This window comes from Pleurodeles waltl, chromosome 7, assembly GCF_031143425.1.
Source record: "Pleurodeles waltl isolate 20211129_DDA chromosome 7, aPleWal1.hap1.20221129, whole genome shotgun sequence".
NCBI classification, from domain to species: Eukaryota; Metazoa; Chordata; class Amphibia; order Caudata; family Salamandridae; genus Pleurodeles; species Pleurodeles waltl.
Window position 1 is genome coordinate 408330766 of NC_090446.1, and position 26869 is coordinate 408357634.

Here is a 26869-nt window from a genome sequence, read left to right on the forward strand (position 1 = left end):
CCACTTTTGGAGTATATGGTTTGTGTTGCCCCTATCCCTATCTGTCCCCATTGCATCCTATTGTAACTATACATTGTTTACACTGTTTTCTAAGACTATACTGCATATTTTTGGTATTGTGTACATATATCTTGGGTATATTTGCTATCCTCATACTGAGGGTACACTCTGAGATACTTTGGAATATTGTCATAAAAATAAAGTACCTTTATTTTTAGTATTTCTGTGTATTGTGTTTTCTTATGATATTGTGAAAGTGACACTAGTGGTACTGTAGGAGCTTCACTCGTCTCCTAGTTCAGCCTAAGCTGCTCTGCTAAGCTACCATTATCTATCAGCAGAAGCTGCTAGACACCCTATACACTAATAAGCGATACCTGGGCCTGGTGCAAGGTGTAAGTACGCCTTGGTACTTACTACAAGCCAGTCCAGCCTCCTACACTAACCACACCTCACTAATCATGAAGCACCAAAACCCTACTAACCCAGAACCTAAATGCTCTGCAAGTTGGAGATTATCCTCAAATTAATCTTACAGAGGAACCTATTTGGGACAAAGATCTGAAAAAATTCCACACTTTTTAGGACCAAAAAACCTTAAAGAGCTAAGCTGTATAAACGCCCAGTGACCGTTTGAAGAAACTGAAAGATGCGCTCTCACGACCACGAAATGGCTTCTCTCCAGACCCTACTAATCGAACCCTGTTCGGTCAGAGACTGATTAACTGCTGCGCTGTGTACCTCATGGTGGCAAAACCCGCCCGAGGACGCAGCACAAACCATTCCGACTGTCTCTGAGTCGGTCCAGAAGCGCGCAGTGGTGCATACGCGCACCTCAACAATAGCACTGCCACAAAAAAAAAAATCACAGTATCCTCTACTAAGACATCTGAGCACTTAACTGAAGCTGCCATGAGCAGCAAAGAAAGGGGTCAAGATGAAAATGTCCTAGGATGTTATAGGGTTTAGGACACTGTGATTGGACTGTTTGAGTCACATGTTATATGATCTTTGGAATGGATTCATGAGATTTGTAGTTCTTTTATTTTGCTGCTGTGAGTTTGAATGAAGAAAGAACTAAGCATAATCGAGCCTCCGGTCCTCTCATGGAATGAAAAGCAACTGTGATTTTTGTGGCATGTGAAAGAAAAATAACCATAGAACTAGAGGAAGAACTTTCATCCTCTTTTTATGCTACAAGGGCATTTTGCAATTTCTTTCATTAAGCAGAATGAATGACGTGGTGGCTGAACCCATGCTTTTGACAAGAGTTCAAACCACACTCCCTCAAAATCATTTTTTTATATTGTTTCTCAATTTCTTTTTTAGTTTACCCAAATGACAGAGATCCCTTTGTAAATCACCACCTAGAAGTGTCTGGGCGATGTGAGGCCCATTTAATCATACCTGTGCATGTCAGAAATTTGTGACATGCTGTGGCATGTGGGGGTGGGGCAAGGTTTATTGTGAAAGAAATCCTTTAATTTGTGGAATGAGAGATAGAGTCAGTCTGTGGAAGAAAAAGAAATGCATGGGGCCACTGCTAAAGTAAATGAGCAGAAGAGTTATTTGTTTATGAGTATGAAAAGAAACTGTGAATTGGTGGCATATGGAAGAAAATTACCATGGAAATGGATATAGGAGGTCTACACCTTCTCTATGATAAAAAAACCATTTAGCCAATGAACACCATCCATAAAACTGCCTCGAAAAGCTTGTTTTTGTATTATTTTTCTCTTTATTTATTTTCCGCAAGTGAAAGAGAACCTTTGGAAATCACCCGCTATCACTATCTACAATTAATCATAAAAGAGCATTTCAGTAATCTGTGACATGCTGCGGCATATGTAACGAGTTGTGGCACATGCCCTAGTTACACGTGTCACATGACAGACTTGGGCTCCAACACCCTTCTCCGTCCTCTACTACATTTCCCATGATACCACACCGAACCGCTGACGTTGGTACGTGCTGTTACGTGTCTACGGTTTGTGTGCGACCTCGCCTGTCGCTGCTGAGCGGTGTCTCCCTGCCTGTCTATACTCTTGGCCGCCCCTGGCTGTTTTGATCCGCACTGCTGTTCTAGGGGCGCAATGGCCACCGCGTCCGACCGAGGTCGCCTCACTCGCAACGTCGTGGCACAGATCAGGCGCGGGCAGGTGATGGGTCGTGGGCTGACCCGAGGAGCGCAGGTAAGAAGCTGGGCCAAGTGAGAAATGTGGGCCGAGAGTGGCCATGGAATGCCCACTGGGCTAGGCCGCACTGAAACCAGGAAGAAACCGGACCACTTGATGTCTGTGGGTAGAAGATCAAGACGCAAGGAATTGCAAACCTGGAAAAACTTTGAGCTAACAAGTATTCACTGTTAACATTATCACTGTTCTGGCGCTGCTGTTGTTATTGTACTTTTGTTATTTATCAACAATCTAGTATTATTCATAAAGCTTTAACCATTGGCCCGTTCTTTGGGCATTATTTTTATGCTTATTAGTGTTTCTAATAGTTCAGTTTTCATAACTGTTGTTTTGTCAGAACAAACATGATTAATAGATTGCTTTATTAAATGCATAAAAATCTGCTGTGTTTTTTTTAGTTAATATTTGGTAGCTGTTATTTTTAGTAACATTTATTAGAGCCACATTTGTGCATTTTCGGGAACGTTGTAGCGGACAAATAAATAAGAAAGGTCTTTTTGAGAGTCTTAAACTTTGGCACTCGTTGACCACAGAGTTCACCACCTTTTAATGTTTGCCATTTTGTATGCTTATTAATAGTATGACATCTTAATGTAATTATCAGTGATGTTTAGCGTCACTTTGTGAATGAATTGGTTATTGTCATATCAGTTTTCTCTTTTTTTTTTTTTTATATAGCAGCCCCTGTATGTTGTTAAAGTCATTATGTGAAGGACTCTTATTAATAGTAATATCTGGTTAAGAATGAAAACGGATTTTTTTATTAGATATTTTTTTTCCTCCACCTTTTGATCTTACTTAAGTTTTCCACATTGCACTATCTACATCTTTATGCATTTTTGGGATATTCTGTAAACCGGAAGTAATTGGTTTCCATAGGGAAATTCTAACCACTTGGGGAAACTGTGTAAGCACTTCTTTGAGCAAAGGAGGTTATGTGAACAAGACCCTTGGGTCGAAATGCGTCATCTCTTCTTGCCAGCAATAAGCGTTTTTCGAAGCAGAGTGGTCTCGTTTGGGCTGCTCCTTCCTGTTTGGTGGGGAAGATATGTGTGTATATACACAGTTAAAACATAACATCTTAAACTAACAAAACCAATGAAATTCTACCGTTATACTAATTTCCCAAAGTAATCACCTTGTTTACTTTAATAGAGAATATTCTTGTATCCCACAGGTTTTCTTCTAGGGCTCTGTACTGAGCGGATCATTTGTAAACATTTTAATGCTCAACTGTCTCAAGACGTATTATTCGACTATATTCAACTTACTAAGTTAGTCAGTGTCTGTCATAGAAACAGAGAGTTAAAGTACATAAAAGGCACGATTCATTTGAATCTTTTATTTCTACCTTCTTTGGCGGGGTCTTTGCGTCCGTTATTGATTGTGTTCTTCAGGGGAGGCTCCTCCATTAGGGCGGAAGAGCGTTGCCCCCCTGCCTCCAAAACCTCTAAAAGAAAAGGATAATACACTTTGTTTATTATCCTTTTCTTTTAAAGGGGCGGGCCATGGGGGTGACGATTAGTGAGGGGGAGAGCTCAGCAACCCCCCCCCCCCCCCACCACCCCACACACTGTTCATGTATGATTGGCTGGTTGTCTCGGCCAGCCAAACACATATGCGCAGTAGGCTCTTTCAAGCCTGGCAGCTGTGTTTCCGGGCTTGAGAGAGCCTGCACAGGGGCGCTTCCAGCCAATCCTGAGTGTCGGGATTTGCCGCCGGGCAGGCTGGGAGCCTGTGCTCGAAGAAGCCCCTTCTTGTTGCTGCAAACTGTGACTGGTGTTCTTCGCTATGGTTCTTTTGTATTGATTGGTACCTTGTGATACTTTAAACGTCCATTTTAGTGACCGTAACCCTTTGATGGCGGTCTTGCAGTCTCCCTTGGAAAGGCGATTCAGTCCTTTCAAGGCACCTAATTGTCTACACCCATAACCTGTGTATTCCATGGAAACTGAAGAACCCTATCTAAAGCCTTTTAAGGCATCCTGGTCACGTTGAAACTTAGGGCCAGATGTAGGAAGACGGCAAATTGCGACTTGCAATTTGTGAGTCCGAGCGAATTGCTATGCAGAACGGTGTCTCAGACACCGTCTGCGAGTCGCTATGGGGTCACAAAGACCCACCTCATTAATATTAATGGGGTGCGTCGCAATTTGCGCCCCCATAGTGACTATGGGCACTCACGGGGATGGAGGCCTGCTGGGAACAGCAGACCTCCATGTCCGTGACTGCTTTTAAATAAAGTTCTCTTTTTTTTTTTTTTTTTTCTTTTCAAGTGTAGCCCGTTTTCCTTAAAGGAAAACGAGCTGCACTTAGAAAAAAAAACCGAAACCTTTAGTTTTAGTTTCGGATTTTTTCAGGGCAGGTAGTGGTCCCTTGGACCACTGCCTGCTCTGAAAAAATATTTTTGGGTCCACTCACAAAGAGGAAGGGGTCCCGTGGGGACCCCGTCCAGTTTGCGAGTGGGTTACCATCCACTTCAAGTGGATGGTAACTGCGACTCCACGGTCGCAAATGGAATTGCATACCACTGCGAGTCGCAAATAGGAAGGGAACACCCCTTCCTATTTGCGAGTCGGAAATGCATTTTGCGAGTCGGTTCCGACTCGCAAAATGCATTTCTGCATAGCAAACACACGTTTGCGACTCGCAAACGGCGATTTTCGCCGTTTGCGACTCGCAAACTGTTTGCTACATCTGGCCCTTAGTCGCTTTAAAATCCGTCTTTATCTACAGGCTAGGTAGTTAATTCAGTGAGACATTGGCACTCCCAAATGATTAGCATTAACCTTCCATATATCTGCTGAGCAACAGGTTGACTATTTCTTTAGAATGTATTCCATGCCGTCCACTGCCACACACCAGAGGAACCATTTTGGAGGTAATGAGCTTTTTTTTTTATTCTAGAGGTACAATTGTAAGATGTCTGCCCTCTGTTGCCCCTTCAAGAAGGCTCTGAGGTCGGATGTCATCCCACTTGACATTTTTAGATTTAATGGCAACTGATGGGCCTCTTTGCTCACTAATATTTTTAACAACTTAAGCAGTAAGAATTTATCTGGCATATGGCCAAATTAATTAATTGTCCCTATCTTCATAAAAGGTAATCGTACAGACCCACACTGTTCGGTCCCATGTCACCATTAGATTCTACTGTAAAAGTATTAGGGTTAATTTTAACAGGCTCAAGCTCTGTACTAAGGAGCAGGGCATACTTGGCACCTGCCAACGTGTTCAGAGAGGGACTAGGTACAATGGAGCAGTGCCTAAATTTGTATCTCATTATTAGTAAACACACTTTTGCTAGGTATTTCCCGTTGTACCTTGCCTTAGTTGACTTCTCAAGTATTTTCGACTAGGTTAATTGGTCGAAGCTATGGCTGATGTTAATTCATATGGGGATGAATCCACCTTTTGGTTAATTTCCTAGCTGTATTACATAATGATATGATTGCCCGAGGTAGGTTTGGACCTTTGGGAGAATGCACCAACCCATTTACCTTGGAGCAAGGGGTTCGCAAGGGTTGTATCCTTGCACCCCTGCTGTTCATATTATACATCACTTCAATAATTTAAGGGTAGTATTAGTGGAGCATGGTCTTGATGGTGCCTATCATAAATTTTGTGGCAGCACCAATGTTGTACGGTGACGATGCGTGTATTGCTGGCACACACTCCTATTAGTCTAATTAAACTTGTATCAGTTTCCAGTTTCTTTGACTGACACGGACTTGAATATTTAATTATTCAATGTCACTTTCTATAGTTTGTGGTACTAGCAATAACATTTACAATAGTTCCATCTCCGTCAAGGGGAATTAGTTATTGAGAGTTTCCAGCTTCCCTTATTTAGGGGTCATCTTTGACAGCAGCCAACGTTGGCATATCAATAATTCTGGCAGGAGACAGGTTATCGCAGTCAGTTGGGCCATTATTCAGTCTTACCCCATCACTGGGTGGGAAACCCTTATTGCCTTTTATAAAACAGAATGCCTGCCTGCCGCAACTTATGGCCCTGATCTTTGTGGGATACATGAACACTATGGCCTTAAAAACTGAAGAGCGTTTTTGCCGGTGCTTACACTCTGTCCCCCCAGGTAGTTCCCATTATATATGTCACAAGCAGCTAGGGGCCATATGTACGAACACTTTTTCCCATAGACACAGAATGGGTGAAAACCTTTGCTACATCTGGCCCTAAAAAATTAGCATCAAAGAGAGTACTTACTGCTTAAAACTTCACCTTTTACCAAGCCTTACCTTTTGCTGAATACTAGCTACCGGGAGTGTGCCTTGGTGTTTAGGTCAGACACAGTTTGCTTTTCGTTGGGCTTTCCCTGGGCCAGTATACAACTAATAATAATTGCCATTTGTCCTCCCCTGTAGACCTCTAAACAGACACTGCTATATTTACCTGTTTTTGTTGTTGTAGGTTTTATGTCTTGTGTTTAAAAGTTTTTTTTAATTCCGCTTTTCAAGTCAAGAGGCTTACTTGCATTATGGTTTCTACAATTATTACCTGATGATGAAGTATGTCTGACTGTAGGTTTTATCTTTTTTTTTTTCAATGTATTTGCGTTGTTGAAACTGAGTGATTAGTATACATATGAAGCTTTTTAAGTCATTTTATCTTATTGTATGTACTTTTATGATTATCTGAATTTTATTCAAATAGTTTCATGATGAGGATGATGATGTAACTATATCGCACGGCCTTTTCACTCACATTGATGTCAAAAGGGATGTTATCAATGCATTCATTGATCGTGTCATGAGTGATGTAATATGTGAAGGTACAAGCAGTGCATTGCAATTGTGCGAGTTATAGTTACTTTAGGGAATGAGTTGTAGTTACTTGTGATAACTATAATCCGTGATTTCCATGGTTTTGTTAGTTGGAAACATCACTCCCTTGCCATGCTAACCGTAGTTCATACACCATTAACCATGTCCCCCTTGATGAAACCGATAACTTCACAAAAGTCGTAAGTGATTTCAATAGTGAGTTGATATGTTACCTTAAAATTAAGATTGACTTATACAAATAAGCATGCAGCCTGAGCTCTGTGTGTAAGTTGTAAGATGTAGTTCAAAATCCTCTTTATTCTAGACTTTTTGAGATCCTAATCATTGCATTTAGTGTGAGTGAGATATTGGTTTACTCTTCTGTTATGCGAGCTCTAGTTAGCTACCATAACTGGAAATATTCAATTATTTTGTAAGTAGATCTTCGCTTAACCTGTGTGTGTGTGTGTTTTTCACATAAGTTATAAAGGTTTTGTAAACACAAACCTCTACGGAGTTATGACCAACGTTGTTCCTAACTTGATAGTTACCAACAGAGGTTCTAAGTGGCAAGTGCAAGACCAGTAATAGATTCTGGAACGTACAAGCTATGTATGACACATGAGAGGTGGCTCAAGTATTGTGAGATGAGTCGCTACAACCTACACCTCCTGTATGTCAGTGAAAGTAGGTGGTCCAGATCTGGCAGGATGGATCCACAATAGGAGAGACAGTACTATTGAAGGGGACAATGACCAACATCACAAACAAGTAGCCATTTTCCTGAGCAAGGGGACTTTGAAATGCCTAATTGAATGGAAAGCCAATCAAGAGCAGACTCATGATAGATAGGTTAAAAGGCAGACACATCAACATCCCATTATCCAGTGCTATGCTCCAACAAATGACACATCAGAAACAGTCAAGGACAAATTCTACCAATAAGTGTGGGCTGAGCTTGAAGCTGTGCTGAATCACAATCTGAAGATTGTGGTGAGAGATTTGAATGCTGAATTGGGAATTGACAACACACACCATGACAGAGCTATGGGCAAGGAAGGTTGCTCAACAATGGAAAAAGACTGTTGGAATTAATTTTGCACCACCAATGATCTGGTCATGGGAGGGACTCTCTTTCCCTACCTGATATTCATAACTGAACTGTAGGAAGTTGGCTCTGTGTATACTATCACAAAGTGAGAGATAGTGTGCACAGAGTCCAAGGGTTCCCCTTAGAGGTTGATAGTGGCAAAAATATATAATGCTAATGCTCTATTTGTGGTAGTGTGGTCGAGCAGTAGGCTTGTCAGATGGTAGTGTTAAGCATTTGTTGTATACACACAGGCAATAAATGGGAACACACACTCAAAGACTTACTTCAGGCCAATAGGTTTTTATATAGAAAAATATTATTTTCTTAATTTATTTTAGAACTACAAGATTCAGAATTCAAGTAAATCCATGAATTGTAAGGTACTTGGCATAGGCAAGAATGGAACTTTGAAGTAAAACAGTAAGGTACACCGTTTTACAAAAATGACAATAAACTATTTTAAAAGTGGACACAGTGCAAAAATCAACAGTTCCTGGGTGAGGTAAGTACAAGTTAGTTTAGCGGGTGAGTAAAGCACTTACAAGTTCAGTCTCCGGGGCATAGACTGCCCACCTTTGGGGGTTCAAGTCAACCTCAAACACCCAGCACCAGCAACACAGGGCCGATCAGGTGCAGAGGTCAAAGAGGGGCCCAAATAACCTATGGAGACTAGGGGTGCTCCGGTTCCAGTCTGGTAGCAGATAAGTACCTGTGTCCTCGGGGAGCAGACCAGGGGGGTTTTGTAGAGCAGTGGCGGGGGGACACAAATAGGCACACAAAATACACCCTCAGTGGCACAGGGGCATCTGGGTGCAGTGTGCAAAGTAGGTGTCTGGATTTGCGTTGAAAGCAATGGAGGGATCCGGGGGTTACTCTGGCGATGCAGGCAGGGCACAAGGGGGCTTCTCGGGCCAGCCACAGACTGGGCAATGATGAGGGCCACCTGCTGGTAACTCCTGCACTGGTAGTTGGTTTCTCTTGGGCCTGGGGGCTGCGGGTGCAGTGCTTCTTTCAGGCGTCAGGTTCTTTGTTACTGGGCAGTCATGGTCAGGGGAGCCTCTGGATTCTCTCTGCAGGCATCGCTGTGGGGTGCAGGCAGGTTGTCTCAGGGTGTCCACGTCATGGGAGTCGCCTGGGGGTCCTTGCTACAGTGTTGGTTTCTCTGGACACCGGGGGGGGCGTCGGGTGCAGAGTGTTGGGGAACTCATGCTTCCGGAGTGAGGCTGGAGTCCCTTTAAAGATGGTTTCTTCTTGGATGTTCAGACAGAGCCGCTGTCCTTGGGAGTTTCCTGGTCCTTTGGGTTGCAGGGCAGTCCTCTGAGCCGGAAGAGGTCGCTGGTCCCGCTAGCTGCATCGCTGTTGCAGGTTCTTTGAGTCTGGAGACAGGCCGGTAGGGCTGGGGCCAAGTCAGTTATAGTCTCTGCGGGGCTTTCAGGTCAGCGGTCCTTCTTCTTGTCAGGTCATCAGCAAATCTGAGATCCTGGGTTCAGAGTCGCCCCTAAATACCGAATTTAGGTGTGTGTTAGGGTCACATGGCAGTAGTCAATGGCTACTGTCCTTGAGGGTGGCTACACCCTCCTTGAGCTCCCTCCCTTTGGGGAGGGGAGCACATCCCTATCCCTCTTGGGCTAAATCCTCCAAAATCAGATGGAGGATTTTCCAAGGAGGGGGTCACTTCAGCTCTGGTAACCTTGGGGGTGGACCTGGCTGAGGTGGTGACTCCTCCTTGTTTTTCTCGTTATCTCCCCAGACTTGCGCCAAAAGTGGGGGCTGTGTCCCGGGGGGGGGGGGGGCATCTCCACTAGCTGGAGTGCCCTGGGGCATTGTAACATGAAGCCTGAGCCTTGGAGGCTCACCGCTAGGTGTTTCAGTTCCTGCAGGGGGGAGGTGTGAAGCACCTCCACCCAGTGCAGGCTTTGTTTCTGGCCTCAGAGAGCACAAAGGCTCTCAACCCAGGAGGTCATAAACTCGTCCTTCAGTAGCAAGCTGGCAAAGACCAGTCAGTTCTGCACTGAAGGATTAGGTAAAATACAGGGGACATCTATAGGATGCCCTTTGTGTGCATTTTGTAATAAATACAGCACTGGCATCAGTGTGAGTTTATTATTTTGAGAAGTTTGTTATCAAACTTCCCAGTATTCAGTGTAGTCACTATGGAGATTGTGGAGTTCGTTTTGACAAACTCCCAGACCATATACTTAATATGAACACACTGTACTTTCAATGTCTAAGAATGGACTTAGTGTAGGGGCTTATTGGTTACACAGCTATGCCCTTACCTGTGGGCTAGTGTACCCTGCCTTAGGGCTTTAAGGCCTGCTAGAAGGGTGACTTACCCATGCCACAGGCAGTGTTTTGTGGGCATGGCACCCTGAGGGGGATGCCATGTCGACTTTGCCTTTTTTTTTCCCCACCAACACACACAATCTGCAATGTGCATGTGTTAGGTGAGGGGTCCCTTGGGGTAGCACAACACATGCTGCAGCCCTTGGTGACCTTTCCTGGTCACAGGGCCCTTGGTACCACAGGTACCTTTTACAAGGGACTTATCTGTGTGCCAATTGTGGAAACAATGGTACATTTTTAGTGAAGGAACACTGGTGCTTGGGCCTGGTTAGCAGGGTCCCAGCACACTTCTAAGTCAAGTCAGCATCAATATGGGGCAAAAAGTGTGTTGGGGGGGAGGGGGGGTAACTGCAACAAGGAGCCATTTTCCTGCACTAATTTAGTGCTCACCCAGTGGCAGAGACAAAAAAACAGATTGACCACCTGTAGGAGGCTGGCCTGGCTTGTAGTGGGTACCAGAGGTACTTACACCTTGTGCCAGGTCCAGTTATCCCTTATTAGTGTAGAAGAGGTGTTTCTAGCAGCTTAGGCTGATAGAAGGTAGCTATGGCAAAGCAGCTTAGGCTGAACTAGGAGACATGTAAAGCTCCTATTATACCACTGGTGTCATATGCACATTATCATAAGATAACACAATACACAGAATTACTAAAAAATAAAGGTACTTTATTTTTATGACAATATGCCAAAAGTATCTCAGAGAGTACCCTCAGTATGAGGATAAGTTTTATATACACAACAAAAAGTGGAATGCGAACCACAAATGGACCCCAAACCTATGTGAGCTTGTAGAGGGTCGCTGGGACTGTAAGAAAACAGTGAGGGTTAGAAAAATAGCCCACCCCAAGACCCTGAATATAGGTGTAGAGTGCACCTACTGCCCCCAGAGAGCACGGAAGTCGTGATAGGGGGATTCTGCAGGAAGAACAAACACCAACAATGCAACAGTGGATTTCTGGACCTGGGTACCTGTAAGTCAAGGGGACCAAGTCCAATAGTCGCGACAGTGTCGAGAGTGGGCAGGAGCCCACGAAATGCCAGCTGAGGGTGCAAGGAAGCTGCCACCTGTTGGCGGAAGCTTGGAGTTCTGCAAGAAAGAAGAGGACTAGGAACTTCTCTTTTGGAGGATGGATGTCCCACGTCGCGATGAAGCTTGCAGAGGTGCCACGCAGAAAGACCGCAAACAAGCCTTGCTAGCTGCAAGGGTTGCAGTAGAGGTTTTTGGGTGCTGCTGTGGCCCAGGAGGAATCAGGATGTTGCCACTTGGAGGAGGAGACAGAGGGGGCCACAGCAAGTCAGGGAGCCCTCACAGAAGCAGGCAGCACCCGCAGAAGTACCTGAACAGGCACTTGGAAGAAGAGTGAACCGGAGTCCACGCAAAGTCACAAAAGGGAGTCCTACGATGCCGGAGGACAAGGTTGTGCACTGCAGGTTAGAGTGTCGGGGACCCAGGCTTGGCTGTGCACGAAGGAAATCCTGGAAGAGTGCACAGGAGCCGGAGCAGCTGCAAAACACGCGGTACCCAGCAATGCAGTCTAGCGTGGTGAGGCAAGGACTTAACTCCACCAAACTTGGACTGAAGAGTCACTGGACTGTGGGAGTCACTGGGATAGAGTTGCTGAGTTCCATGGACCACACTCGGAGTGCTGAGAGGGGACCCAGAGGGCCAGTGATGCAGTCTTTTGTTGCCTGCAGTTGCAGGGGGAAGATTCCGTCGTCCCACTGGAGATTTCTTCAGAGCTCCTGGTGCAGAGAGGAGGCAGGCTACCCCCAGAAAATGCACCACCTGGAAACAGTCGAAAGCCGGTAGGATGAAGCTATACAAGGTTGCTAGTAGTCGTCTTGCTACTTTGTTGCGGTTTTGCAGGCGTCCTGAGCAGTCAGCGGTCGATCCTTTGGCAGAAGGTGAAGAGGGAGATTCAGAGGAACTCTGGGGAGCTCTTGCATTCGGTATCTGAAGAATTCCCCAAAGCAGAGACCCTAAATAGCCAGAAAAGGAGGTTTGGCTACCAAGAGAGGTACGAGCCTATCAGAAGGAGCCTCTGACGTCACCTGCTGGCACTGGCCACTCAGAGCAGTCCAGTGTGCCACAAACACCTCTGTTTCCAAGATGGCAGAGGTCTGGGACACACTGGAGGAGCTCTGGGCACCTCCCCCTGGGAGGAGCAGGTCAGGGGAGTGGTCACTCCCCTTTCCTTTGTCCAGTTTCGTGCCAGAGCAGGGCTGGGGGATCCCTGAACCGGTGTAGACTGGCTTATGCAGAGATGGCCACCATCTGTGCCCATCAAAGCATTTCCAGAGGCTGGGGGGAGGCTACTCCTCTCCAGCCCTGACACCTTTTTCCAAAGGGAGAGGGTGTAACACCCTCTCTCTGAGGAAGTCCTTTGTTCTGCCTTCCTGGGCCAAGCCTGTAGACTGATTTATGCAGAGGTGGGCACCATCTGTGCCCATCAAAGCATTTCCAGAGGCTGGGGGAGGCTACTCCTCCCCAGGCTTCACACCTATTTTCAAAGAATGGCATTGGGGTGACAATTCCATGATCTTAGACATGTTACATGGCCATGTTCGGAGTTACCATTGTGACGCTGTACATAGGTAGTGACCTATGTACAGTGCACGTGTGTAATTGTGTCCCCGCACTCACAAAGTCTGGGGAATTTGCCCTGAACGATGTGGGGGCACCTTGGCTAGTGCCAGGGTGCCCACACACTAAGTAACTTTGCACCCAACCTTCACCAGGTGAAGGTTAGACATATAGGTGACTTATAAGTTACTTATGTGCAGTGAAAATGGCTGTGAAATAACGTGGCCGTTATTTCACGCAGGCTGCAGTGGCAGGCCTGTGTAAGAATTGTCAGAGCTCCCTATGGGTGGCAAAAGAAATGCTGCAGCCCATAGGGATCTCTTGGAACCCCAATACTCTGGGTACCTCATTACCATATACTAGGGAATTATATGGGTGTACCAGTATGCCAATGTGAATTGGTAAATGTAGTCACTAGCCTGTTAGTGACAAATTTGGAAAGCAGAGAGAGCATAACCACTGAGGTTCTGGTTAGCAGAGCCTCAGTGAGACAGTTAGGCATCACACAGGGAACACATACAGGGCACATACTTATGAGCACTGGGGTCCTGCCTGGCAGGCTCCCAGTGACACATAGACTAAAATAACATATATACAGTGAAATATGGGGGTAACATGCCAGGCAAGATGGTACTTTCCTACACCACCTGATGATACAAGCAGAACCTGGAGATGCTCCCTGCAAGATGCCAAGAGTGAGGAAGGAAGTGAATGTTGTCAGTTATCACCATCTAGTGACTGCTCCTAAGAAGCTGAAGCTCAGGAAAAACACACACAACTTCTAGACAGCAGCACTTTGATGTGGTAGAACTACAGGACTCAAGACAGAGCGGACATTTTGTCTTAAAAATCAGAAACTGGTTCTAACTCCTGGCAGACACAGAAGATCAGTCTGAGCCAGCTGCAGACAGGTCAACAAGAAATTGGAACAGGTCTCTCCAGTATATGTCAAGGGCAGTGAAACATGCTTGGGAACCAAGAGAAGGAAGAGAAAAGAATGGGTAAGGCATGACATATGGAAAGCTATTGAAGACTGGAAGGCAACAAAAAAGAAACTCATGGTGGCCAAATCTGAGATGTTTCAAGACAAGTACAAGCAACAGTACATATCAGCAACAGAGCAATCAACAGAAAGACAAGAGCAGACAAGTGGGTGTACATAGATAACCTTGCCAGCCAAGCAGAGGAGGCAGCCAGTAGAGGTGAAAAGGGGGAGGTCTTCAATATTAATAAGAAGTTGTCACTGTTGTTTGATCAGTAAAGAACGAAAAAGCTTCTGGCCAAGATAACCTGAATGCAGAAATGTTCAAGGCATACCCTGAAACATCTGGCAAAATACACCAACCATAGTTTACATTGATTTCTGAGAGAAAGGAAGTACCAGATAACTCAAATCAATGCATCATCATCAAGATTCCTAGTAGGGAGCATTAACCAACTTTTAATAAGTGATGTGGAATCATTATTATGTCAATCCAAAGTAAAATCCTGATGAAAATCATTATGCGGCGTATTATTGATGCCGTGGACAAGCAGTTAGGAAAATAACAGGCTGGGTTATGTGAGGGCAGAGGGTGTGCTGATCAGATCCTTACGCTATGCAACATCATAGAGCAGTGCACTGAGTGGCAGAGACAAGTATACATCAGCTTCATTGATTCTGAGAAAGGCAGTATCCACTGTGACAGCCTCTGGTGTGTACTGAGAGCCTGTGGCATACTGAAACAGATAGTTCTCCACCTTTAGAGCTTCTGTGATAATTTTATCTGCAAGGTGAGATATAGCTAGTTTAACTTCGAAGTCAAGACTGGTATCAGACAGTGATGCATGATGTCACTGTTGTTTTTCAACCTAGTCGCAGATTAGGTTATGCGACCCACATCTGAGCAACAAGCATCAGAAGGGCCTTATTCTGTACGCTGGAGGACTTTTACTGTGCATATGATCTAGCCTTGCTCTCAAACATACCAGCATATGCAGGAAAATACATCTTGCCTTAACGTCTATGCACAGCAAGTGCACCTGAAGATCAAAACAAAGAAATCAGAAGCCATTCGATTCAGTATCCCAAAGCCTTCTCGAGTCCAGGTGGAAGGAGTGGACTAGTCATTACAGAAGAGTTCATCTATTCAGGCAGTACTAGCAAACATGATGAGAGGCACTACAAATAAAGGAAGGAAGGAGGGAGACTAGGAGCAGATAACGGTCCAGTATTCGTATAAATGAAAGGAGGTTCGGTTCGTGTAGGGGAAGAAAAAAGAATGAAGAACAAAGGGAGAAGGAAGGTGGACGACATCTGTGGAATCCTAATGATGATTTCTTGGTGCCCTCACACATCCAAAAGGCTGTCATGCTTGATCATGGGGCACACTTCTTGTAGTGCCAGCGCTGCACTACCCTATAGGCCTGTCTTGCATTCCTTATCTTATGACCGAGCTGACAAAACTTCTCTGGAATGCACTTCTTGTTTTATTATTACTTCTTCACCAAGAGGTTCCTGAAAGACGAGATAAGTAGGTTGGAAGCACATGTTTAAAAGTAGTGACAGCAATGAAAAAATATATCAAAGTACTTCTCAACTGCAATGTACACAGTAAATACCTGTGATTATATTATAGCATAACTTCAAAGCAAAGAATAAAAGTCAAAATTCATCACCGTAGGGTAGGGCCTATCACTGCTCGTCCTCTTTCTCATGCTTGCAAGTTGATGACGCCTGTTCAACTGCGAGAAAGATTTTCCACCCAATCGGGAGGTCGGGCAGCTGATGTCCGCTCCTGACTAAAGTCCTGGAAAATTCCCCCTTGCTGCTGCCCAGAGACACCGTAAAACGCATGCTAACAGGCCCCTTAGTTAAAACATGCTGGCTCTGAGTGTGAACAGAACAAGAGCTGGATAGTGGCCAAGTAGCCAAACCTCGCTTGTTCCCAGGGCTGAGTAGAAAGGAAAACACTAAATATATACGCTCTTTTATCACGCTAGGGTTTGGTGTGAACACAATACGAAAAACACAGCTTGGTCTATCATGTGGAAAAACACAGCTCATCTGCAGTGTCTCAACTGCAAGGTTGAACTCCACGATAAAGCCAATAAGGCAGCTAAACTGAATACAAAATGTAATATCTAATGCCGCATTAAAGCCAGTATTCAGCTAAACTGAATACAACATGTAATTTGCTACTGATGAACATCGAACAACTAATATGCACAGTGGTGAAACACAAAGTCATTGGTCAAACACAATTAATGGCATAACCAGGCCCTGTGAAGGGTCACTTTAGTGGAGATCTTTTTGTTTTATTTTTTAGCTGGTTGATGAAAAGTGACTGTGAGGGCATTCAAACCTCTTCAACATCTACATGACCCCCCTGGCGAACATCGCACGCAAACACGGACTCGACCTAATATCATACGCCGACGACACCCAGCTCATCTTATCCCTCACAAACAACCCCACCTCAGCTAGGACCAGATTTCATGAAGGAATGAAGGAAGTGGCGAACTGGATGACAGACAGCCGCCTGAAACTGAACGCCGACAAGACGGAGGTCCTCATCCTCGGCCCCACCCCCACCGCATGGGACGACTCCTGGTGGCCCCCCGCCCTAGGCAGCACTCCCCAACCCACCGACCACGCACGCAACCTCGGCTTCATCCTGGACTCATCCCTCACCATGACCAGACAGGTGAACTCGGTGACCTCAGCATGCTTCAACACCCTACGCATGCTCCGCAAGATCTTCCGCTGGATCCCCACCGACACCAGGAAGACTGTCACCCACGCCCTCGTCACCAGTCGCTTGGACTACGGGAACACCCTGTACGCGGGCATCACCACCAAGCTGCTGAGGAAACTCCAACGGATCCAGAACGCTGCCGCAAGACTCATCCTGGACATCCCTCGCCACCACCACATCTCAGGACACTTGAAAAAACTCCATTGGCTCCCCGTCAACAAGAGGATCACCTTCCGACTTCTCACCCACGCACACAAAGCCCTTCACAACCTCGGACCCAAACTCATCAACAACCGCGTCTCCTTCTACACTCCGCCGCGCACTCTACGATCCGCCGGACAGGCCCTGGCAGGCGTACCCCGCATCCGCAAAGCCACCGCCGGAGGAAGATCCTTCTCTTTCCTGGCAGCGAAGACCTGGAACTCTCTGCCCAGCCACCTTCGCGCCATACCTGAACACCTCTCCTTCAGAAGGCAGCTCAAGACCTGGCTCTTCAAGCACTGACCCCCCCCAGCGCCTTGAGACCCTTTATGGGTGAGTAGCGCGCTTTATATATGCGAATGATTGATTGATTGATTGATTGAAACCTTGTGGGGGTTGAGTGAAGGTGTACAGTTGAAGTGCTAGGAGAATAAAACTGCCTAAGGGATACCAAACTCAATTTTAATATAGTGGTTCTCTTGGTATGATTAAAAACAGTAATTGAACTCTGACTACTGCAAGTGCCTACTGTACCCAAATAGCCCAAATCAATGCTTGTGGTCAGGTCGGCATGTTTCGCGCCCAGTGGCCAAGCCAGAGCCACTGCGCTTCCTCAGGACCTTTTAAAACAAATCCCTACCCCACACCTAAGAGGTGATATATAGTGTAGGCACTTCCCTAAAAGGAAATACCTTGATCAAAAGTTAAAAGCGATCCTTCAACCTGAAAGAGAGCTAGAGGCAGAAGAGTAATATAAGATAAACAAATTATTTGATATATATTAGTGTGTCATCAGGCCCGCCATTCCAGCACACTATATTATTGTGTCTCCAAAGGTAGCCATGCTCATGCTATTGTTGGTGCTGATCAGTTGCCACAATGTGAAAAAGTGTAGACACACAAGCACACACAGCAGGTCAGGCAAATAGACACACATGAGACTAACAACCTAAATCAAGTCTGTATTGCAAACATTCAGCGTATTATAAGTGATGGGTTGTCCTCCGGTTTGAGTGAAGGACCGTACCCTTTGAATCAATCTCTAGAGCCCCATAGTTCAAGAGCAGAAGTGGTGCACAGCTGCTAATGTTAAGAGAGTATTATTAATAAATGAATTCAACATACATCACAACATAAACAACTATTAATGGTTTATCAAATTTAAAACAAACATTAGTATAAACTTTTCTAATATTTATAATCCAGTTACATAGTAAGCTAGAATGCAAGAGAAAAACCAAAGGTGAAACCTATTGGCTTTGCCAATGCTTGTTCTTTATCCAAATCTGATCTTTGTCCGTTTTTTTTTCTGTAAATGTGCTCCAAAACTTAAGACATTGTCCTGAGAGATGCACAGTACTGACATAACTAACTTTCTCTAACTTTATCCTTCACTCCACACCCTGATCTCCTCACTGCTCCCATTCTCATATTGTCACATCGAGTTCTTAGACTAAAGCCAGGCTGTCATCCCTTGTTTGAACTTTAATACCCAAACTACTACCCCATGCAAGCCTTTGTACTCAGCTATGTTGTTTTTAAAACAATGCTTTACTCGTGTTCCATAATTCCTGGAATATCTACTGACCGTTCTTAATGTCACTTGCAAATATGAAATGCTTGCCTCTTAGCTGCTCTGTAATGTTATTTATGAATGCATAAGAGCTGAGGATGTAGTGTTCACATACAGCTGAAGTTAAAGTGGTTAAGCTGGGTTGAAAACAGAAGAGCAGGGGCAGGACAGAGGATCTGGCGTAATGGCCAGAACTGCCGACCTTGGAGCTGGGGTTCTTGGTTCCAGTTGGTGTTGGCTCAACATTAAAATTATTAATTTCTGTATTTCTTTTTTTTCTCTCCAAAAATGTTAAATAGTTCAAAGTACTTTCTAGTCCATTCCATAAGGATCCTTTCCGGTGTCTCAGTACAATGTATAATAGAAGCGATGTGGCGTAATGGTCAGAAATGTCGACCTTGGACTTAGGGAGCTGGGTTCAAGTCTCTGCTTCGGATGGTGCTTGAAATGCATGCAAATCAGAAAAAAAAATGCAGACGAAAAGCAGCTTCAAATGGCTGCAGGAAAAATGTAGGTAAACATAATCAGAAACACAAAAGAGTATGGGGTTGACTTATAATAAGGAGCTGCACATAAGGGAAGGTTCCCTGGTGCTCCTTAAACTCACTTGATGGGTAGATGGTGTTTCATTGATGTGGAGGGTCGTGTAGTGATGGTGGGGGGTGTTTCCTTTATGGACTAGGTGGTCTCACACACTATATAGTGTCATGCTTCATCATTTGACCACCTAGCCCCACCCAGGTAGGACAATGCCACCTGGGCGGACTCAACCTCACCGTTAAAAGAACAGGAGGGAGTTTGTAAATTTTTACTGTCTGGAAAAGGTGGGATCCAGCTGAACTAGGGTAAATATAAAAACATTTAGTCACCTGTGTAAAAGTACACTTTTAATAGTGGTGTCTGCTGGTGTGATTAAGAACAGGGATGGGACACCTCTGTGAGAGTAAGGACTCACTGGGTCATCTATCTAAAAGTAAATGGCCAACATGTTTTTGCCCTCTACAGCGAGTCAAGGAAGGTCTAGGGGCATTCTTCACAGCCTGGGATTCCCTCAAAGTCATGCAATGCAAGGAAAACCTGCTCCGTTCAATAGGAGTGGAACGGTGTAGAGAGATATGGGGCCTACCTGAAACAAGGAACTACATTGTGGAGGTCCTATACCTAAAGGCCACTAGCCCCAGGAGTGTCCCCTTATAGTCACACAAACATCAAAGGAGGCGCTCGCTGTGTGCCTAATCCGTCCTCTCACTGGACCGCTTCATCAAACCAGCTTTAATAGAGAAGTTCTGGTTCTTGCTCTGAAACAAAAGCGAGAAAAGTGGCAAAACAGAGAATATGTAGCATGAGTGGTTGGGGGGATTAAAAAGAAAAGCTTGGATGATTGGAGAAGGCCTGGTAGGAGGGGGGATTGATGTAGTTTGACTGAGCACCTCCGGGATGTCCTTCATGCAGCCCTGTATACTGTAGAAGTAAACAAAAAAGTACCTTTGTAAGTATATGGTCAGTGGAAAGGACACTGACCATTAGGCAGTGGCAGTGACCGGAAGGAGTACTTGGTCCAGAGACAGGCAAGCAGCAGAGGGCAGAAAGTGAAAGCAGATGAGGTACAGACCAATCAAAAGCAAGGAAATGTAAGCGACGTTGGAATAAGCCAGTGGTAGTTCAGGTAAGTAAGGTGCTAGTTCTAAATCCCTTTTAAGTATTTATTTTTTTATTCACAGTAGATTTTGCAAGCACGCTTGCAGGCGAAACCTAATAATATAGACATGCGGTAAATAAATGAGTCTGTGGGAGGTAAGAAACAATGTAGTAGCAACAAGAGATTAACAATCCCAACCTTACTTATGTGGTTTCTGCATTGAGAGTGCTAGAGACCTACCCTCCTCTGCTTGCCTAGATTGTGAACGAGCAGAAGCAAGCCCTTGTTATTTAAAGGACAGCTGTTTGGTATGATTGCCATCAGGTGTAATGTAAGCGGCTGCTGGTGAGAAGGAGAGGTCTCCTAACAGCCAATGGAGATGATCGGGGCAGGGCTATAGGCCAATCTAAGTGAGCCTACCACGCGCAGGCATGGTTGAATGTAAGTTTCACAGTACGGCCATCTTAGAGTGTATTGTGGCCATTGGAAACTTGGAAACAAGCCTCACTGAAGAGATGATGTTGGAAAGTGTCTTCGTAAAACATGTGATGACCCATGTCAATATTGCGTTTATTAATAAAGGAATCGCGCAGTGGTCAATATTACTTTATAAAAGTGTGGAGACGGTGTACGTAGTCGCTGACTGTCCACTGTGGTGTGCCTACTAGTGTTTCCGTGTGCATGAACATGATGAAAGTACAGCAACAATGTCAGGATGTTAAGAGAAGGTTGGAGGGGGGAGAAAGGGTGCACATAGTCTATGATCAGCCCTCCATGTTCGGTCTGCTAGGATTTGCATACATGGACGTGCCGAAGACAGAAGCTGCCATTGGAGTATCACAGCTTGCTTCTTTGTGATATATACATTAAAAACCTTTATTTATACCTTTATTATTTTGCAACATAATCAAAAGGGCATGATAATAGTTGTCATAATGACTCTAATCAACAAATCAGCGAACAGGCAGAAGGGGTTAGGCTGTGCCAATATCTCAGAAGGGGAGTGGGCGTAATATCTGGTTTTCCACTTTTCTGCAAGTAAGATGGAAGATCATGTACTGCATAAGGAGGTGCAGGCAGAGTACCATCGCAGCATCAACCAACTCCTTGTCCTTAGCTTCAGATTCTTTGCATTTGCAGTCTGGTGCTATGAGACCCCTTTTGCACTATCTCTGGTGTATTATATACATGGCAAAATGAGATGGGGCACCAGGTCCCAATGGTCTGCTGCAAGTGTTGTTTGAGCAGGATACAATTTTTGGGGGGAGGACCGGCTTACAAATCTCTTCGGCTATTGCATGAAGTGTTCCAAAATTTCTGAGTCATAGCATGGTGCCGTAATCCGCTACAGAAAAGAGGTTTAAGGTCGGACTCAAACAACTGTATGCTAATAGCCCTACTTGAGAATGAGGCCAAATATTATGCTAGTCACCTGTTAGAGGACTTGCGGGCTTTGGCTGAGTTGAAGGGGCTAATTCCAATATGCCAAACAGGGTTTAATTAATGCATCCAGAACACTGACCAACTTAATGGCTCTATCTGTTTTGATGGACAAGGCAACAACATCATGCTCTGTACTGCATTGCTGTTTTGTGGTCTTCAAGGCAGCGTTTGATCGGGTCCCAAGGGGGATCCTGTGGGCCAGACTACTACAAGAATGGGGAAAACCCCCTATGCTCTTGGAGGCAAAAATCAAGTTGCACACCGATACTTGGGTCCACATTAAATTGGGAGACTGCCACTTACTCTGGAGGAAAATCGCACACATCCTGTTGTGTGAAGCAGGTATGTGTGCTAGCTCCCCTGCTTTTCAATCTCTTCATTGTGGATCTGTCAATGCTACTCGATGCTACTAACTGCCACCCCCCCCCCTCCCCACCCCCCCTAAGATTGGTGGTTCACAGATCAGCCACTTGTTGTACGTCAATGATTTGGCAATTGACAGCCACTCAAGGGTAAGCCTTCAGCGGCTGCTTAATCAGTAATCACCTCCAACAATTTGGAAGTGAATCTGTCAAAAACAAAGGTGGTTTTTTTATCCGCCAAAAAAGGCACCTGGGAAGTGCTGGCACTATGACAGCAACAAAATAATCTCAGAACAATGCTACAAGTGAGTAGGGGTGTATATTGACGCCAGGGGCAGCTTTGTGAAGCAGAGAAAAGAGGTTGAGGTAAAAGCACTGGCTCTGCAGGTGTCCATTTTGAAATTATTTCAGTCCCTTAGTGGGGCAAGTCAGTCCCCGCTGCTGGAAGTCATGAGAGCTAAGATCGCTCCCTCATTGACATATGGTCAGGTGATTTAGCTGGGCAGGGACGGCTGTTTGTTGAAGAATTTGGTTACCAAGATTTACTTGAGTGTTTTCCGGCTGCCGAAATTATCATCTACTGCCCAGGTTTGGCTTGAATTTGGCCTCTTTTATATCAGCTGGTAGCCAGTACTGGTGACTATCTCAATGTGTGTCATAAGCTACGGAGGGCAAGAGTAGGCAGTTTGGAGTCATTTTTATAGCTTGAAGTTAGTTCCAGTGGGATAAAGTGGTCACACTGCCAATTTTTTCTAAGACTGCCAGCGATTATTGAAAGTAGAAGGCCTTTGGACTGTTAACCCATCCCAATTATTGTTTAAAATTGGTATTACAAAAAAGGTGTGCGGTTATGGTCTTTTTATTTGGAGCCCTCCTCACCAAGTGGAGGCGTGCTTGGGCAGTACTTAACACATATCATCCAGCTTCCCCACCCAGCTACTTTTAGTGTACCTATAGTATTTATTTGGAGGAGAAGTTCATGGCCTTTAGGTTGGGAGATTGGACTTTTTTTAAACATCTTCCTAGCTGTGAAAGCCGGCGGCTGGAGTGACTTGCAGGGGTGTGGCTGCTCGGAAGAATCGCTTGAACCTGTGGTATGCCTGTGCCCAGCATTATTGAAGGAGGGCAGATTCATACTGCAGGGCAAAAAGAATGAACTGGGTGTCGGCTCGTGTTGGCAAGCTATAATTGCATCTTTAGACCCTGATAAAATGATGTTGAATGTCTTGCTGACTAAATGTATTAATGCTGCACTAAATATGTTTACTCAGGACACTGCGAGCAGTGACTACTGGTCTGTGTGACCACTTTTGCTCTTGCTCCATTAGCTTTTGTAGGGTAATGTGATAATGATTGACTTTTGCCATATATAGAGTTTTTATGCTCTTTTATGGTTGTTTGCATTTGATATTAGTATCCTCTTGGAGATGAAATACGGCAAGCACATCAGCACTTTAGGGACTCACATTGCTGTTTTCAGAAATGACTGTGTGCATTATTTTTTATTTATTGGTTCTGTAGTGCAGGTTTTACCATGAGGTTTAGGCCTTTTTCTATATTACTATTGACATGTAATCTCTTGCCATAATTGCACTGCTTGTCAGCGCTCGTGAATGTACTACTGCTTCAACCGCAAGTAACCATAGTAGTCAAATTGTTTTATTGTGATCATATTGTTTTGGTATTAGTGCTGTGGACTTAGCAGTAATATGGGGCTTTAAAGATATGCACATGCCATGAGCAGGATGTTTTAAATGTTATTGCAACTGTTGGATTTTGGTTTTTTTATTGTAATGGATTTTAATATCTGTACTATAAACGTTTTTCACATTTTTAGGTGTCATCATGAAGCAGAAAGTTGTAGACGCAGTCGTTGATTAGCCAACTTAATAAATAAGCAATAACTTTGTTGAGATAGCAGATTTTAAATGTCGTAAATCCAGAAAATTCTCACTCTGCAATGTCATCTCACTTGTAGAGCGTGGGATAATATCTCCTCATCACTCTGAATCGTCTGAGTCTGCATCTGTGTCCCTGTATTCATCATTGTTCTTCAGTTTACACCCCCCCCCTCAAAATCCCAGACCATCTTTCACCCATAGAATCTTTCACCCATAGAAGTGTGGCACAATGGTTAGAGCGGCAGACCCTGATGCAGAGACCTGGCCCCGGACCAGGGTTCAATTCCCGCCTTGGCGGGTCTTGGGCTCAATTCCCTTGGACCAGATAATTCTCGCCTCTGTGCCTAATCTAATTAATGGGTCCCACTCTGTAACTCTGGGCAAGAGCTTGCCTAATCTCCACAACGGCCCTGACAGTGCTTGGATGCCTGGCCTCACCCTGGGGGTTGCCCAGGAGTGGGAGCCTCACAGGGAAAAGCAAGGAGGGGTTCCACAGTGGTATGCGTACAGCGCCTTGAGACCTTAACGGGTGAGTAGTGCGCTATACAAGTGCGAAGTTTACAGGTTATAGAATCTCTCTCGGGCTGTGATCCCATCCATCCTATCGCTTTTCTGTGCTTTGCAAGGAGCAATGCCAGCTGCAGGATCTTATAAGACATCTTGCATCCCTTGGGCTGCCGTACCCCCTCAAGTAGGCATGCACCAAGTGTCATAGGAACATCGATCCATATTGCTTCAGAAATGTGGGGTATTACTGTTTCCCAAAATCCCTGGACTCCCACACAATTCCAAGCCAGATGTACGATAGAGGATTTTAAAGTGGAGTGATTTAAATCGATTATTACTGGAAACTGATTTCATTAGACTGCATGCGTGCTTCCAGTCCAATTCGGTAATAGCTTCTCCTAGGTCTGTCTCCCAGGCCCCCTTGCTTTATATTCCAGGTTTGTTTGGTCCCTGCGAAGGTCTCTGTAAAACAGGAAAATAAGGTGTCTGTCGTTCCCCCAAATGAAGCAACCCCACCAGTGTCTGCAAGGATGCAGGGGCCATTAGGTGTGTGTTCTAAAATTATTTTGCAGTGTTTTCCAATTTAGCATAGTGTAGGAAGTGCCCCTGCCATATCTCAAATGTAGCCAGCCCTTCCTGGAATGTGATGAAGATGTCCTTAGGATACAGATCCCCTGCTTTAAGACATCCATCCTCCCTCCACTGCTTCGTGGGCATGTCTCGGTTGATGGAGTATTAGGCCTCCAGTTCCCAAAGGGCTAACTCCCTGTAGAATGGGGCTCTATGCAGGACGCTGTTCACCACTGTTTCAACAGATGTACTGTATGTCTGATGAGATATGGCACTAATGTGTCTGCCAACCTCCCCCCCCCCCTACCAACCCTCCCCCCCCCCCCCCCCCCCAACACCCCAATTAAAAGATGCAGCAATTGGGTACTCTTGTCGATCCCTGTAGGGTCCGCTTCTTCCAGTGGGTCCCATCAGTAAACCACTTGGCATCATGCTGTTGATGTGCTGTATAACGACCTGAGGGCAAGTTCCTGATCTGACCCCTCAGTCTCATGTAAGATGTGTGTTAAGCATTGCAGATTGAAAGTTGTGCTGCGTGAAAGCATAAAACCACATTAGTCCTCATGTACTAATGGGCAGACAACTCCCTGCAGCTGTGCTACTAGTACTGGGCAAAGGATTTTAATATCAATGTTGGTCATAGTGATGGGTCTGACCCACCCCCGGTTTCAGTAGAAGGCCAGTGAGGCCCTTGTGCATAATCCAGGTTAGGGTACTGAGGCTGAATGCCACCGAGAAGACCTGCAACAATTTATATTTCCCCAGAACATCTGAGTATGCCTGATAAAACTCAGTGAGGAAGCAGTCACTTCTGGGTGCTTTTGCCCTATTTAGGCCCTGGAGTGCTGTCCTCAACTTTTAAATGCGTAAGCTCCTCATCAAGATCTTGTGCATTGCTGGTGCGATACGGGGTAGTACCACTCTCGGGAGAAACCTCTCCATACCTTCATGACTGACCTCCCTTGTCTCCCGAATATATAGTGCAGAAGTGGGACACCAAAGCTGTTAGTATTTCATGGCGTTGCATCAGTATAATCCCTCCAGAGCCACAAATCCACAAAATAGTTGGGATTTCCTACTCTCATCGCAGTATTCACGCTAGCAGTTGGCCTGACTTATCCCCCTCCCTGTGCAGTCTCTGTCTATAGGAGGTTAGAGCATGTTAATCTAGTGATGCTCATAGTCTTTATAAATCTCATTTGCTCCCCAGCACCTCACTTCTTGTAGCAGCCAAGTTTGTTGTGTTTCTGTGTAGTGTCAGTAGTCTCTGCGCTTGACAAGTTGCCACTGGACCCCATATGTCACCCCAATACAGGTGCCCCTCAAAACAGCTTTAAAGGCCTGCCACTCCATTGCCTGAGACCCATTCGATCCCCAGTTGCCTTTTATGTATGTCCCTAGCGTGTCTCTTGACAGGCCACATATGTTAACATGTCACAAGGCATGCGCCAATGTCATGCGGCCCATGCCCCCTCCCCATAACAACCTAAGTAGATCAACACTGGAGCATGATCAGACATGTATCTGCCCAAGTGTTCCACCCCTCGCAGTTGCCCCCGAGTTGAGTCTTTGTGACATGAATTCTATTGAGATGCTGTATGTAGAGTGACAAGTGTATCCATGTTTGTGGATGTAATGTACGTCAGCTTTCCAGCATCCCTAGATTTTGCATGCCTTGAGCCAATGCATCAGTCATTCAGGGTGTAGTGCCCTGTTTCGGTGGGTGCTGATCCCAGTCCCCATCTAGTATACAATTAATGTCACCTGCCCATGAAAGGAGAAATCCTATGCTATTCTCCAGTAGTCCTTGCAGTGTGATCTAGAATTGCCCATTGTCTACATTGGGCCCACCAGTGTTTATGATAGTTGTAGGAAAGTGCCTCTTTTGACATGGCCAGCACCTCACTTTTTGCCTGGTTTCTGGTGCAATTTT

General features: G+C 45.2%; 1 protein-coding gene across 3 annotated transcripts in view; it reads left to right on the forward strand.

Annotated features, from left to right (window-relative positions):
* Positions 1–1975: 1975 nt before the first annotated feature.
* The window catches only part of TRPC4AP (transient receptor potential cation channel subfamily C member 4 associated protein), a 561565-nt gene continuing 536671 nt past the window's right edge, over positions 1976–26869 (forward strand). For 2 of the 3 annotated variants that reach the window (XM_069243893.1, XM_069243896.1), the window contains exon 1: positions 1976–2192. In XM_069243893.1, the coding sequence (XP_069099994.1) occupies positions 2094–2192 (99 nt within the window). In that variant the 5' untranslated portion in view covers positions 1976–2093. The remainder of the gene's footprint in view (positions 2193–26869) is intronic. The other variant, XM_069243894.1, reaches the window with a different exon arrangement.